General features: G+C 42.4%; 1 protein-coding gene and 1 long non-coding RNA gene across 3 annotated transcripts in view; one reads left to right on the forward strand and one right to left on the reverse strand.

Annotated features, from left to right (window-relative positions):
• LOC135911114 (uncharacterized) overlaps window positions 1-4,541 on the forward strand; it is a 94,826-nt gene extending 90,285 nt beyond the window's left edge. For both annotated transcript variants that reach the window (XR_011508578.1, XR_010567215.1), the window contains one exon: window positions 1,244-4,541. This is a non-coding gene — a long non-coding RNA (uncharacterized lncRNA). The remainder of the gene's footprint in view (window positions 1-1,243) is intronic.
• The window catches only part of Dbct (Dihydrolipoamide branched chain transacylase E2), a 30,424-nt gene that overhangs the window by 3,978 nt on the left and 12,021 nt on the right, over window positions 1-14,425 (reverse strand). The window contains exons 7-8 of the mRNA XM_065443229.1: window positions 11,790-11,867; window positions 4,549-4,740 (exon numbers count right to left, since the gene is read on the reverse strand). Coding sequence (XP_065299301.1) covers window positions 4,549-4,740; window positions 11,790-11,867 — 270 coding nt within the window. The remainder of the gene's footprint in view (window positions 1-4,548; window positions 4,741-11,789; window positions 11,868-14,425) is intronic.

A 14,425-nucleotide genomic window follows, 5' to 3' on the forward strand; every position in this document is an offset into this window, starting at 1 on the left:
CCTGTAATCTCGCTTCCCCATATAGCTGTGTGCCGCCGGCATTCTGTGTAGTTCGAGAAATGGTGTGAGTGTTGCACTGCTAACACCACCGAACAGCAGGGGGTACCTCCACCTTCTTTTTCTGGTTTGGGGTCGGCGGTGTGCACAGATGTCTCGTGCACCAGTCGGCACACTTTGTGGGACTGCCTCGCAAAAGGTTTTGAAGCGATGCAATGAGACGGACGAACATGATCGTTTAGCGAGTCACCGTTTGTGTGACCGTAGACATGAACGATTAGCCGTTGGTGTCCATTATGTGGGTAAACATATTCGCTCGATATCCTGGTGCAGTGAGCCAGACTTCCTTGATTTGCCAGTGCTCATCAGCATGATTTATTGGCACTAATTCGGCTGGGTAAGATTGCTATGTAAGAGGCACAATAAATGCCCTTCTAATTGTTCGTACTACAGTCTTGTTTCTTTGTCACAAAAGTATGGCTGCGACCCCACAACGGCTGCCGAACATGGAGCTTTTGGGGCATCGGATGGCAGTTTTGGCATTGTTGCTCGGTTTTAAGCAACCCTTGTTTAAACAGGCATAGGCCTAGGGTGGATTTTTATTGCTAGTGTCGGTGGCATGCTTTCTTGAGAGTGAGGTGATAGCTGCTGCGGCACGTTTAAACTTGTCGACATGCTAAGCCTTCTCCGAAGTTCTTGGAACATATTCGTTGTATAAGGGTCACATGGTGTGCATCTTGGAAGCCTGAGGCCTAGCACCCGCCTAGGGTTGGCAAGCCTGAAGTGAATGAGTACAAAAACCTAGTGAGTAGTCCAAGTTTTCTTATGTATATAGCTTCTTCTGTCTCTTTGACTCAGGGAACTGGGGGCTGTGGGCTATGGGTACTGCTACAGGCTCTGTTATTGCAGCCTGGTGCCAGGTGCAGTGAGCAGGTTAGAACCACATCATAGAGCTAGTCTCCTCGTCAGTGCCTGTTGTCCGAGTAATGACTCATTAGGCCTAAGGTTTTTCGGAGCTGCCTGTAACACGTGGAGGTACACAACCTGAGGCACCTTGGTGATGAGGTGTTGCACTTTGCTTGCCTCATTTGACTCGAGCCAGCTTTGTTCACGTGAACTTAGCACCAGAGTAGCCGCCTGATATTTTGCAAGTTGAATTAAACATCTTGCCACGCAGCGATGCGCATGCATAATTGCTCTCCCTTGCACTACTTCAGTGTTTGTCAAGTGTGTTGAGTCCATGCAGCTTGAGTGGAGTCATCCCTGGCTTGCTGCCATCTGCACATTGTCTGCACTGCCGCCTGCTGCCCTGTACTGCAATCGAGACACCCGGGGCAGTGGAGATGCATGTGGCAGGTTTGGCACAATTGGCTTGGAACGTTCGGCAGCTGGGACAGAAGCCAGCAGTCACCAGCTGCTGCTGCAACTTTCTTGGCAGGAAACGCGTCGGTGCCGACTACCACGTTGCCGTTTCCAGAGTCCTGGCTTAGAGTTGTGCTGTCCAGTCTGCAGAGTTGCTGCTGCGAGCAGTGGACTGCTGTAGTGCCAGGAATGCCGTAGGATGCATACTTCAATAAGTCCGATGAAGATTCTTGCAAAAGGGGCAGTAGCATTAGTAAAACTAAAAGTTATCACTTGAGAATGCCGCCCCTGTGTGGTTCGTACCTGTGGCCAATGAAGTGCAAATGGTGATGACAGTGCACCATTTCCAGAGGAAAACCTTATTAATAGAAAAAAAAAAGGGGGAAGGTACTATCTACGAAGGTAAATTCTGAATGTCCAGTTTTTTCTTATTGCAAACATGGAAAGCATGCTACATTTCTCTCTTATGAATCGGACGCATGTTACATTTGGGTGCATTTTTATTTTCTTACTTTAAGCCCATGAATATTGGGTGCGTGTTAGAATCGGGTAAATACAGAACATGCGTCAACTTTCTTGTGCACGTGAAGCCAGCACGTGCCTCATGTGATTCTTGTGCCCATGAAAATGGCTCACTGCAACAATCACAAATATGCCTCAGGATAGGAGAGACATAATTTTTATGGCAACAAACTACTAGGAATAGAGTAATTAACAGCGATAGAACGAGGAATGTCACTGAAGTAGAACAAGGAATGGCTTCAGTGACATTCCTTATTCTGCCACTGTTAATAACTATCTGTAAACCTCTGTTTTATTTTGTATTAGCAATAGCGGACACAGAAAGCTGGATATATGCATATTAATTTATAAACTATAAACTCAAAATGGCATGATATTTTATTAGTTACTGGCTCTAGGCTTTGTGCTTTAATTGTTGAACAGAGGGGAGACAACACAAAGATGCTCTTATGTCTCGTCTTTAATTCAGCTGGTAAATTTGCCCGTCTTGAACCAAATGAACCATGTGGCTTAAAGGGACCCTAAAATGATTTTGACAATTTTGCACAAACGTACTGAGTCATTAAGGTAGGTCTTCCTGATCATTAAGTGATGCATTCAGGTGCTCCATGTAATGCGCGCAATTTATTATCGATACCATTGAACAGGCTGTCTCCACCACTGGTGTATCTTACATTCTTGCGTTATTGTGCCTTCGCAAACAATAACCTTCTTGTAACTATAGTGTACTTGTGTCATGTCAACCTTTTTATTTATTTATTTGTACTATGTCACCACATTGTATTGTTTGATACTGCGTTGCTTCTGTTAAACTTGTGTTTGATTCAATCGCCCCCCCTCCTACTCTATGTTACTGACGGAACCTGTAAGGAAACCTGAATGAATGAATGAATGAATGAATGAATGAATGAATGAATGAATAAACAAACAAATAAATAAATAAAAGGTTTTAAAAAATGTGCATAGCAACCAATCGCAGCAGCGCCGCTCCCCTGAGTTATCAGCCGCTCCATTACAATCTATGTAATTTGTTGCACTTGACTTCAGTTGGGCGAACTGTCCGATTGGCTACCCAATTTGCGTGATCAATAATGTTTCCAACTTCATTGTGAACCAATGTTGTTCGTAATAGTTGGAATGTTGGTTAACCTGTTTGTATATATAAAAGAAAGCAACCGTAAAAGAATACACAATGTCAATTTATCACTACACTCAAGCACTTCCGGCACACAGAAAGTGTTGTCTGCTTGTGTTAGAATGTGCACTATGCTTAGGTGAGCTGCGCATTCAGTGTTGGTCTAGAAGTTTTGTTTCATGAAAACCATGAATCACCCTTGTTGCAGTGTGCACTGCAAATCTAGTGATTGGCGACATTTCCAAGTTGCGAAATCGTGTCCCTCTGCTGAGTGTCTAAAGTGCATCAGGCCGCAGATATGCAATCGGCGCCAGGATCTATGCATTTGCGGCCATCACTTCATACCGGAGGATTACTTGCCACAGCAAGCAGTTTTAGCGTGTCCAGTATTTTGGTAAACACAGGTGAACTGCGCATTTCGCCAGTAGGCGGAAGCACAAATGTGAGTGTCCTGTAGGTAGCAGCCACCTCGTGGCACAGAGCCCAATCAAACACAGAGCTAATATAGCATTAGCCAAGTGTGTTTTACTTTGTCGTTTGTGCAAATTTTCATTTGTACAATTTCTTTTGAAATGTTTAAAATGTTTTACTCTTGGTTACTACAATATTAGCTCTTTGTTTGGCTGCTGAAGCTCTGCACCACCAGGTGGCTATACAGTGCAGGCTTCTCGCTCATGCTTGTGCTAAAGCCTTTTCATCACAGCAGTAGTAGTATGGAGGGGGCTTTAGTTTACGCATTTGCTCGTCCATCAAAACACCCAGCTTGCTAGCATTTGCTGGAACCCTAGACACGCTCGGCATAGTGACAGAACGCTTTCAATACACGCGGCTTGGATAGCTCTTGCTGGGGATTGATGGCCAGGTGGCCAGCAGAGAGGTTGAAGACGCTTCGCGTGCTGTCTCCAAGACACACCAGAAGTAGATGTCATGAGGTCACATCATGACGCAGAGCGAGCGTAGGCAGAGGTTAGCCCTGATCGCTCTGCAAACGAGTTGAGGAGAAAAAGCATGGCTAGGGAGACGGGTAACTTAATATTGACTGTAGCTCTTTTAATATGAGATGCTTCAAATAAATTGTTGCGTGAATGTTTTATTGTAGCTGTACCCTATGCGTCTACAAAATTTGTCCAAACTGTTTCGGGGTCCCTTTAATAGAATACCATTCCAAGTGTGTCTGAGGCTTGTCTACTGATTAAGAATTGTCATACTAACACCAGCTTCTACATCAGTGCTTGCAAAAACAGGCTTCAAAATACATATGCACTACTTTACCCAAATATTTGAACAAGGCTTTTAGAGACTGTAATAGCAGTGCATAAAGCAATGCATTTTACAACACATGAACTGTCACTATTTCAAGGCACACTTCAGCTATAAATGTGGTGAAGCTGGTACTGATGGCTAGTGTGCATAATCTTGGATTTCTAGCTTCGATTCCATACCACATATAACACCTGGCCTAAACAAGAGAATGGCAAGTTGAAAGGGATGCATGCAGCATAGTAAACAAGGTGACGAAGGTTGAGACTTGCCGCGCCAATGTTGGACAATGTGATGGTGGCACCGGAGAGGTCGTCCTGTTGTAGCTGCCCTGCCAGGCCCGAATTCTGGAGCCGGTTGAGATCAGCAGCAATTTCCATGATGTTCTTGGACTCAATATTCTTGACAACGGGCACCACCAGACCGTGCGGAGTGTCCATAGCGATGCCAACGTTATGGCAGCCCTGGAGTAAACAGAACATGATCATCGTTCTCATGAGCATGAGTAAATCCTCTCAAGGACAAAGTTGTTCCCAAAGCTGTCCAACTTGCTTTGCCTTGCATTAATCATATCAAAGAAATACTTGCAAATATCCTAACCTCATCAATTTTATCTGATTTGTCATGCCAATTTGGCTTTCTTTCATTTGGTGTCAGTATCTTTTCCTTTGGTATCTACACATTTTGTTACTCTCAGTTAATATAAACATGATGCCAATGTCCTTCCTCACAACATGGAGCATAAGACAAAGTGATTATATTACTGTGACATAAAAATGTAAGGTGTAATAATAGCCCGATCTTGATGAAAGACATTTTATAGACAAAGGTTTGGTACAGAGGCCTAGGTAACCTAAGTGATCTACATAATATGATAAGTGAAAATGCACAACGTTGTCTATAAAGTGTGGCTCAGCTGATTAGCATAATATGAAATCTAAACTTTGTATGTGATAATCGACGAGAAAACCATGGCCAGGCGGCGCTACTGCGCCTCCCCCAATGTGGAAACGCCAAGCAGCGCGGTCGCGTCATGGCGTAGTCTCCGCTTTGTTTGCATTGTGCCGTCCGCGCTTTTCTTCGCTGCTCGTTCTCACGGCGCTCCGTTTTCGACGGCGGCAGATCGCCTGCTTGCGCAACAGCGATGCAAAGATTGCCGTGCGGTTTCAAGAAGGTTGCCGACGCCGACAGCTTTTTTTCGTGGCGGCAACCTCACGATAGGGGAGCGTCTGCTTCCGAACGTGTACGGCGTTGAACAGATTGTGGACGGTGTGTGAGAGTGAAAGCCAAGTGCGTGTCACAGGTGTCCGACAAGATCGTATATGACGTCAGGTTAGAGGTACGCACCATGTTCAGAAATTTAACCACTTTTATTTCAACTACAACATAAGTCACACTGGCAGCAGGAACTTCTGTTGTCATACTACTCGATGACTGCAGATCCATTGGGCTGCTTCTTGACGGTTCCGTCACTTCACAAAGGCATGTTCTGGAGTCTGTTTCACACGTGTCTTGCTGCTGCGCAAGAGCAGCGTCGCTGCAGTACGAAAGCACATGTCCCGGTGGTGCTGACTGCTGAGAAGACTGTTGTGATTGCCATTGGTCTGTTTGGCGCCGCTTCCATCTGCATCGCATATAAATTAAATTAAAATTAAATTATAGGGTTTTACGTGCCAAAACCATTTTCTGATTATGAGGCACGCCGTAGTGGAGGACTCCGGAAATTTCGACCACCTGGGGTTCTTTAACATGCACCTAAATCTAAGCACACGGGTGTTTTCGCATTTCGCCCCCATCGAAATGCAGCCCGCATATAAATGAAACAGTATGTTTGCCTATTTGTTGTAGGGATTAAATTCCAAAAATATGTTTGCAAAGGTAACGTTCCTGTGATTGTGTGCATATATTATTCTACAAGAGTGGTTCCACTACAAGTTATGATACGTGCACACTTAGATACTTAGAAAGCATGGACAAACACCAAACATAACGCGCACGTCTCGAGCGGCTGCTTTGCGATCTGCCGCTTCCCGACGCATGCGACGACCGCGGCTTGCATTAAATACGGTTTGCTACCATACAAAAGTGGCGCGGCCCCTTTCGTTACCTGCACAACTAGTAATTTAAGTTGTAGCGTTTGGAAAAGGGAAATAATTATCTTGAGCTCGTCCATGCCGATCGCGAGGGACGCCACAGTGCAATGAAATAAATTCGGGGGTTCAAAACCATGAAATTATTATGAGGCCCTCTGTAATGGGGAGTCTCAGAAATAATTTTAACCTCTGCGGGTTCTTTAACGTGCACAAAAATCAAAGCACACGGTAACAAGGGTGTTCTTGCATTTTGGCCCTATCGAAATGCGGCCGCCGTGGCTGGGAATCGAGCACGCGTCGTATAAACTTAGCGGCGCAACACGCATGCATTTACCGCTAACAAACGGCGGATGCCACCACAATTCAACAACGCGACACGACTAAACAAACGGCCGTGCACTAAAAACAGGCGTATGACTATTCCGCTTTCAAGATATTACACGCGAATGCGAAAGTATGAGACTTACTTGACTCGGCCGCGCACTGCAGTTATCCATGCTTGTCGTCTGTCCTTCTCGTACCACTCCCCAGGAAATCTGTAGAACATCACGGGCGGCGTAGGACCTTTAGTGTTTTCGAGGCTGCTGTGGCAATCGACAACACATCAGTATTGCGTGCCACCTTTCCTGGCTGATGAGGTCGCACTCAGCATCGCAAAAACCACGCGCACGAGCGCTCCCGCCGTACAGAACACGGGCGCGCGCCAGCGCAGCGACGACCCTCGAGACTTCCATCGGTCCGCTAGGGGAGCATTCGGCGCTGGTGCCGCGCGGGCAAACTTTAGGTTGCCTCGTCTATAACGGGGAAAGGCTAAAAGTAAGCATGTTAGCTGGTTAAGGAAATGCTTACTATAGCGAGTGAAAAAGCATCACACTCCATTTTTTACCGACTCTGACTTTCTCACGGAAAGTTTTAAATCAGTTCATGAAAACATGCCTGCTACATATGCAGAAGGAAACAATGCATACAAATTTTAGACCTATGTAAGAAAGTTGTGTATGAGTATATTCTATCTGCAGCACACAGACAAGACTTAAAATGTGCACATGATTTACCAGAGTAGATGACTAAACAAACAACAGCATTTAAAAGTGCATGCAACATTTGTAGCCGCATTAATTAAAGACTAGTTAAGTCATCACCACTTTCAAATTTTGAAATGTATCCTCTTTCTGTACTACTCTTGTTGATCCTTGTTTGTAATGTTCCGTGACTTCATTCTGTGTGTATGTGGCTGATGGTGAGCCTGAAGATTTCTGTGCCTATAGCCTACTCTGTGTGCTGATTGAGGTGAGTAGTCACTGGATTTCTTGTTGCAATGTCTACCACTCTGACTCTTCCTCAAATGCTGTTCTTCCAAACTTCATTATTCATTCTCATTTTATTAACGAGCTCACTAGTAATAAAACGGGGTGGCCAAATAAACTGTGGCATGCCACTGGTACAAGCGCTCAACTGCCTGGAGGGTAGATGAATGCTTTGATGAAGAGGCTACGTGACATCTAAAGCATTCCTGAAAAAGATAATGGGACCTTATGATGACAGCAGCCCAGAAATTGCACATAATGGGTGCTCTTTGTGAGAGGTTCATATGTCCCTGTGTTTGACAACATGAAATAATACTGTAGTGCATGCCACTAAATTAACCCTGTCATGCCCCAAATATTTCTTAATTCAGCTCCTAGGCATAAGTGAATGGGTAGGGTACGTTGGGCAATTTACAAGAAACTTCTGAGCTACTTTTATGTTTGAATGTCTCTTCAAAGAGAGACATTCAAGAGAAAAATAAGTTGAACTGCATTACAGTAGAATCTTGATAAATGGAAAACATTCAAATGGCACTGCCACCTAACGAAAACAACAGCTGTATGACTGGCTGCATTAAGACAGTGGGGAAAAAAAGAAAAAGAAAGAAGAGTATAACTCTAAGTGCTAAAGTATTTGGACCAAAAGTGACCTTATTTTGTGTCTCTTCTAAATGGCATATTTTCACACATCTTGTTTTTCTAGAAACTTCTAGCGCATTCTGAACTATTTTACTTCATACTTTAGACATGCAAACCTAATTTACCACTTCAGTTAGCAATATACAGGATAAGCATTTCTAAGTTTTTTATTTAAGATCACCTATTGCAGATAGCATAGTTCCAGTCCTTGAGCAGGACTGTTAAAAGAGGCAGATATTACATGTGCAAAAAATGGAAACACATATTCAACTAATTAACAAAAATTCACTAATTAACTTCTATATGGCACATTGCAACTTACAAATTGCAGCTGGTCAGGTCAAATGAATTTATAGAATGGCACCAGTTTGGAGATATGTGCTGTCCAACTTGCTGTAAAAAGGCACGGTTGGCCCACTTAATTTTTTAACAATACGTTCTTTTATGTATTGAAGCATATAAGTAACTAGAATGCCCATGTATTTCGTCCCACACTTTAGGAAATAATATCCCGAAACTGGTGTCATCCTAGAATTTCATGTGGTTGTGTCTTGCAAGCGCACTGGCTACAATTCTTAAGTTGCAATATGTGCTGTAACATAGCTTATTAAAAAGTTAATGAGTTAATGTTTTAATGTTTTAATTAGTTGAATAAGTGTTTCAATTTCTCATGCTCGTAATGTCCGCCTGTACGAGTAATCTAGCTCAACGACTGGAATTATGTTATCTGCAACAGGCGATATTTCGAAATTTTATAAAACTTAAAAGTGGTCACCCAGTATATGTACAGTAGAACCTTGTTAATACATCTTGGAGAAAATTATGAGAAAGAACGTACTAAACAGGAAAACGTACGATCCACAGTCACTAAACAATTTGACAGGCTCAACTGTAGTGTACATCTATGTAATGTGAAGCGTTGCAGTGCGAGATGCCAATGCGAGCCGCTGGTGGGGTCGAAGACGCGCAATGTTGTTTTTGTGGCTTCTGTAAGCTTACGTTTTGTCTCCTCGAATTTGGCTTGGGGCAACAGCTTTTTTCGAACAGGGCATTTTGATGGGAAGTTTGGCATGCCCACTCGGCACGAATCGTTGTGGCACGAGACGCCGCTGCGCAATGTGCTGGTGGGGCCCGAGCAGCAGAAGATGTATGTTGTCATTTTACTATGGTGTAGTGCTTTAATACGGCAATGGGAAAATTAAACAAAATCAAGCTGGTGAGCAACGCCAGAATACAATGCCTACGATGCTGCAGGAGCAAAAGATGACACTCGGCACTACCTGCAGCAGGGAACAACGGTGTGTGGGTTATTGCCTATTAAAAGCGTGCAATGTGCTTCGAACGGAACTAGTTTCACGTGCTGTGAAACAGATAGGTGAAGATGCTTCTCACAATAGGGCTGGCAGCAATAGCTGTGCATGTGGTCTGCAACAACCTGAGAAATTTCGCTGGTAGCGGAATAGGAAACTGAGGGCATGCCAGTCTTGCATAATACGGGTGGGTGAGTATCGCAGGGAAGCTGCGGTGGTGGACAACTACTGTTTTATGCCTCATGCTTTTTTTTTGGTTTACAAGGGATCAAGTGGCTGGAAAACATATCATACAATTGCAGTTTGGCAAAGTACTGAACGTTGTTGCCAGAAGCTCATGTTTTCCGGGAACATATGAACCGGTAAAAAAGAAGTGGAACTGTATTGGGTCATTTTTTTGGGCTCACGATCACGAATGTTGGCACCGGAAAATCATATGTACATAACAGGATCGCATCGATGAGGTTCTTGTGTAATTGTCATTTCGAGAAATAGTACAGTCAAAAATTAGAAAATGTTTTACAGTGCTTCAAAATCAACTAATTGGCTAAGCATCTTTTGGCACCAAAGTAGGTTTCTTCAATTCACTAAATTGTGTACAATGAAATGAAAAATGGCGCACAGAGCTTTGCGTCAGGGCTGACTTTAGGTCTTGGTTTCGCTACAAAGTGTCCTGCCAAAGGCACCCAAAGGGGAGTGATTTCAAAAATGCATTGTTTTTGCGCTGACAAAGTGCTGCAATCTATGTAGCAGAAGAAAAGCTAAGTGTATCAGCTTCGTTCGTTCAGATCGTTTTGTAAACAATAATATTGCCGTGGACAAGTACAGCAACGTTTACCAGTATCGTGTTGAAGAGCTGGGCTCGTCCAAAGTTCTTAAGAGGTTAAACAGAACCACACTTTTTCGAAGTTCAGGTAGAAGTAAGGGAAAATATTACCAAAAGTGAAACTGAGCAGCCTATCTCAGTGACATTGCAACGGGCACCGCTGATAGCATCTTTATGTTGGGTTTCCTTGCCAAGATCGAAGTTATTGATCGATGACTGCAAGAGTTGCTGCTTCTTTAAACAGCAATTACTTTTACTAAATGACCTTTCTTTCTAAAATTAAGTTTGTGTGGCTAGCTCTAGTCAGCAGCTGCGTCCGAGTTTCCTTCAAATCGGATCTACCACACCTAAGATCTGCTGTTGACAATTATGTACTTGCCCCTTAAAAAGGACATTTTATGTACCTTTAAAGGGGCCCTGAACTACCCTTTGGCCTTGGTGAAAAAACAGTCTGTGGATAGCATATGCTGCTGTGAACATCTCAGCGAGACTTTGCAGTCATGCGTGGCACATAGAACTGGGAAACGGAGTGCGAAGTCACATGTTCTCAAACATTCCTTTTAAGCGGAGCATTTTCACCTGCTGCAAAGTTGCCAGAGCTTGCATATGTCGTCATATGCAAGATTCCCATAGACAGCTGCTATTGCCCAATAGCTGACATCAACCAAGAAGGGTGTTTGGATCAGTGTGCGATGCAGTTTGATAAACAGGCTGAAATAAGAGAAAAATCTGCTTTTGAATTTTGATAAGAATTAGCACGTACTTCCGGAAGAAGCGGACTATTGCCTGCTCACACTTGGCCGTGGTCGTTGTGTAGGAATAAAACTTTGGATAAAGAGGCCTAAGACTGAACGTGGCATGTTTCAGCAACTTTCAGTGCATCACAATAGCCTAAATTTAAAAAAAAAACACATAGAAATATATGACATCAGACTGATGTACACTGGGGATTTGGTGTGAAATTCAAAACTGCAAGTTTCGCATTAATTTCTTTTTTCACTGATAATTAAAAATATGCATAAATAGAGTTTTGAACGAATACTTTGTCTAAATAGATTTAGTACATTTCTTTTTAGTGTTACTTTAATGCCATGAGCTCAATAAGTGCACCAGAATATGCATATTCTGCAACAGCTATCAATATGTTCAGCATGTTGTCAGGGGCATCTCTGCTCCCAGATGTAAATACCGCAGAATTTCCAGCTCGTGACACCACATATTTTTTTTTCTTTCTTTAAAAGAAATCTATAGCCTGTAACTCTCGACCAATTCAGAGACACCCAGTGTTTCCTGTAGAAGTTTTAAAATGCTGAAAAAAGGACAAATGAATGCGCTCACCTTAATTGTGATATTCTCAACCTTCTCATCCACATAAGAGTTGAGGATGGGGTAGTCAAACAGCGATATGGACAGCGCCTGCATGTGGAAAAAAGTGACCCATTACTTCTTTGCCAAGGATGATAAGTCATGCAGACAAAGGGAAGTAGCACACAAGGCAATACACAACTTGAGCTTGCGATTATGCCTCTTGTGTCCTTAGAGGAAAAGCAAGGGTAAACCTGAATACTACAGTTATATAAGCACACCAACTGTAATAGTTTTGAACCTTAGTAATGCCTTACACAAGTTTGGCTTACACCAGTTATATGCTGTTATAAAAAAGAAAATACATGTATCGCCTGATATGGCAATAAATGTTTGAATGTTGGTGTATGTAAAAGTGAATCTATCAATGAACTCTCAAAAAGTAAAAAAGAAGACTGTATTTTAAAGAAGCATTTCAATAAATTAGTCTTTATTTTCATGTTTCGTATACATGACAGAACGAAAAAAAGGTGGCAAGAAAAAAAGCTACTTTGTCGCAGCTTGACTGAGCTCCTGCCACCCGTACATAGGCAAGAAATGAGCATACAGAGAAGTATTTCTTTTTTACAGTTTCAGAAGTGCACAGAATATGTATGTAGCATAATGTGAAACATTTAAGCAATAAATACAAACAATACAAGAAGAAACTGCATCAAGACACATACTAGCTAATTACCATAAGCACTAATCCAACTTCTTGGCATAACACCATAGGTACCAAACACCTTATCTTAATTAGATCAAGTGGATCTATTTTAGGGTACACAGTTTTTATGTAGGCTATACAGACATCAAACATTTCTTTCTTCGTTAGTGTTAGTATATTTGTATCTCATGCATAGCATGCATTTAATGTAAGTGGAATTCTGTGTCAAACCCTTTCTGTACAATAGTGTGTGTGAGAGAAGGGAATTTCAAATGGCGGTTGGTACCTAAAGGGATGCAACGCTATGGTTTCTTTTAAACTTTTCCAGTTTGCCGAGTTGAGTGCTTTTATACATTGTTACTAACTTGTGGGTATAAATTTAGTCTGATTTTATGATTATGAAAAAGTTGATCTGTATGTTCTAGAAACGGGGCATTATCAATAAACCGTAGTGTCCTTTCGTGTATTAATGTTAGTTTATGTAGGTTTGTAAGTGTGGTGTTTCCCCATACTGATGCGCAGTAGTAGAAGTGGGAATTCAACAAATCATAGTACAGAATCCTTTTAAAATTAGCCGGAAGAATGTGACGACTTAGCACACTGGCAGCTTTGCTTAACTTAGTAGGTTTCTTATGTGTTCATTCCATGACATATGCTCCATAAAAACGACTCCAAGTAATTTTACTGATGTTTCAATTTGGTAAGGACTTGGTAGGGATTTGGTAAGGATTTGGTAAGGACCTAGGGTTATTCACCTGGTTGCTATTTCTGCAGGTCCCTGTGGCCGAAACATGACATACTTCGTTTTAGATTCATTTAGGTTAAGCCTATTTCTTTTGCACCACACATATAGTTGCCGACAAAAGGTCGTAGCTTTAGGTACTATTTTTTTCATATTTACACCATTTATAAGGTCTGAGCAATCGTCTGCATATATAAGGTACTGGCATTGATAATAAATTCGTACGACATCGTTTATGTAGAAAAGAAAAAATATGCTTCCTTGAGGAACTCCGGATTCAATGGGCATCAGCCTGGATTTGTTTGTTTAATTTGACATATCGTAGGTGAGAGTTTGAATAGCTTTTAATGAGTTGCAAAGCCATTCCTCTAAAACCATAGTGTTCTAATTTATCGAGTATTATTAAATGGTTATTTCAATCGAATGCCTTGGTGAAGTCTAAGAATGTACCTAGCGTCATGATCTTATTTTTGAAGTTCTACAGAATAGCTTACTTTTGGATGAGTAGTGCAGTTTCAATACTTCGTCTATTTTTGAAACCATGTTGACAATCAGTAAGGAGGTTATGCTTTTTAGAGAAATTTTCTATGCGAGTGTTAATGACCTTTTCTAGTCCTTTCGAAAAAAAATAGGCAGTGCAGATATGGGTTGATAATTGCTCAAGTTGTTTTTATCACCGTTCTTATATATCACTGTTACTTTTGCTATTTGCATTCTACTCGGGAACTACTTGTCATGCTTCTTTAGCTTTGAAGCTATCGGTGAAGATGACGAAGGTGGAGTCGGCACCATTGCTGGCAGTGGCGAATCCGTTCAATGAAAAACATGACACTAAACAGATGAAGGCTTGGTAGTGAAGGCCGAAGCCGCAAGGCACAGCTTTGCAGAGCGCACGACAGCACAAAATGACCGCATGCCAAACACCATGTGGCCATACACAAATGGCTACGATGAGCGCGGTGGCTATGACTGGCTGCGGCTGCCAGCAGATTGGTGTGCAAGAACACCATTTCGAGGCTGTGAGATAATCAAAATGGTGGTCGTGGTGGCTTCAAATAATGCCGTTTTGGACCCGCAGTCATGGAGAAAGGTCAGAAAAATAGAACAGCGAAGAGATTCAGCATCCGAAATTTCAGACGTCTATATACATTGGCTCTATAGGGTACATGGCGATGCTACGCAGGAGCCCTAATTTTCAGGCATCTCTAAACATACAAGCAT

Source organism: Dermacentor albipictus, chromosome 9, assembly GCF_038994185.2.
Source record: "Dermacentor albipictus isolate Rhodes 1998 colony chromosome 9, USDA_Dalb.pri_finalv2, whole genome shotgun sequence".
Lineage (NCBI taxonomy): Eukaryota > Metazoa > Arthropoda > Arachnida > Ixodida > Ixodidae > Dermacentor > Dermacentor albipictus.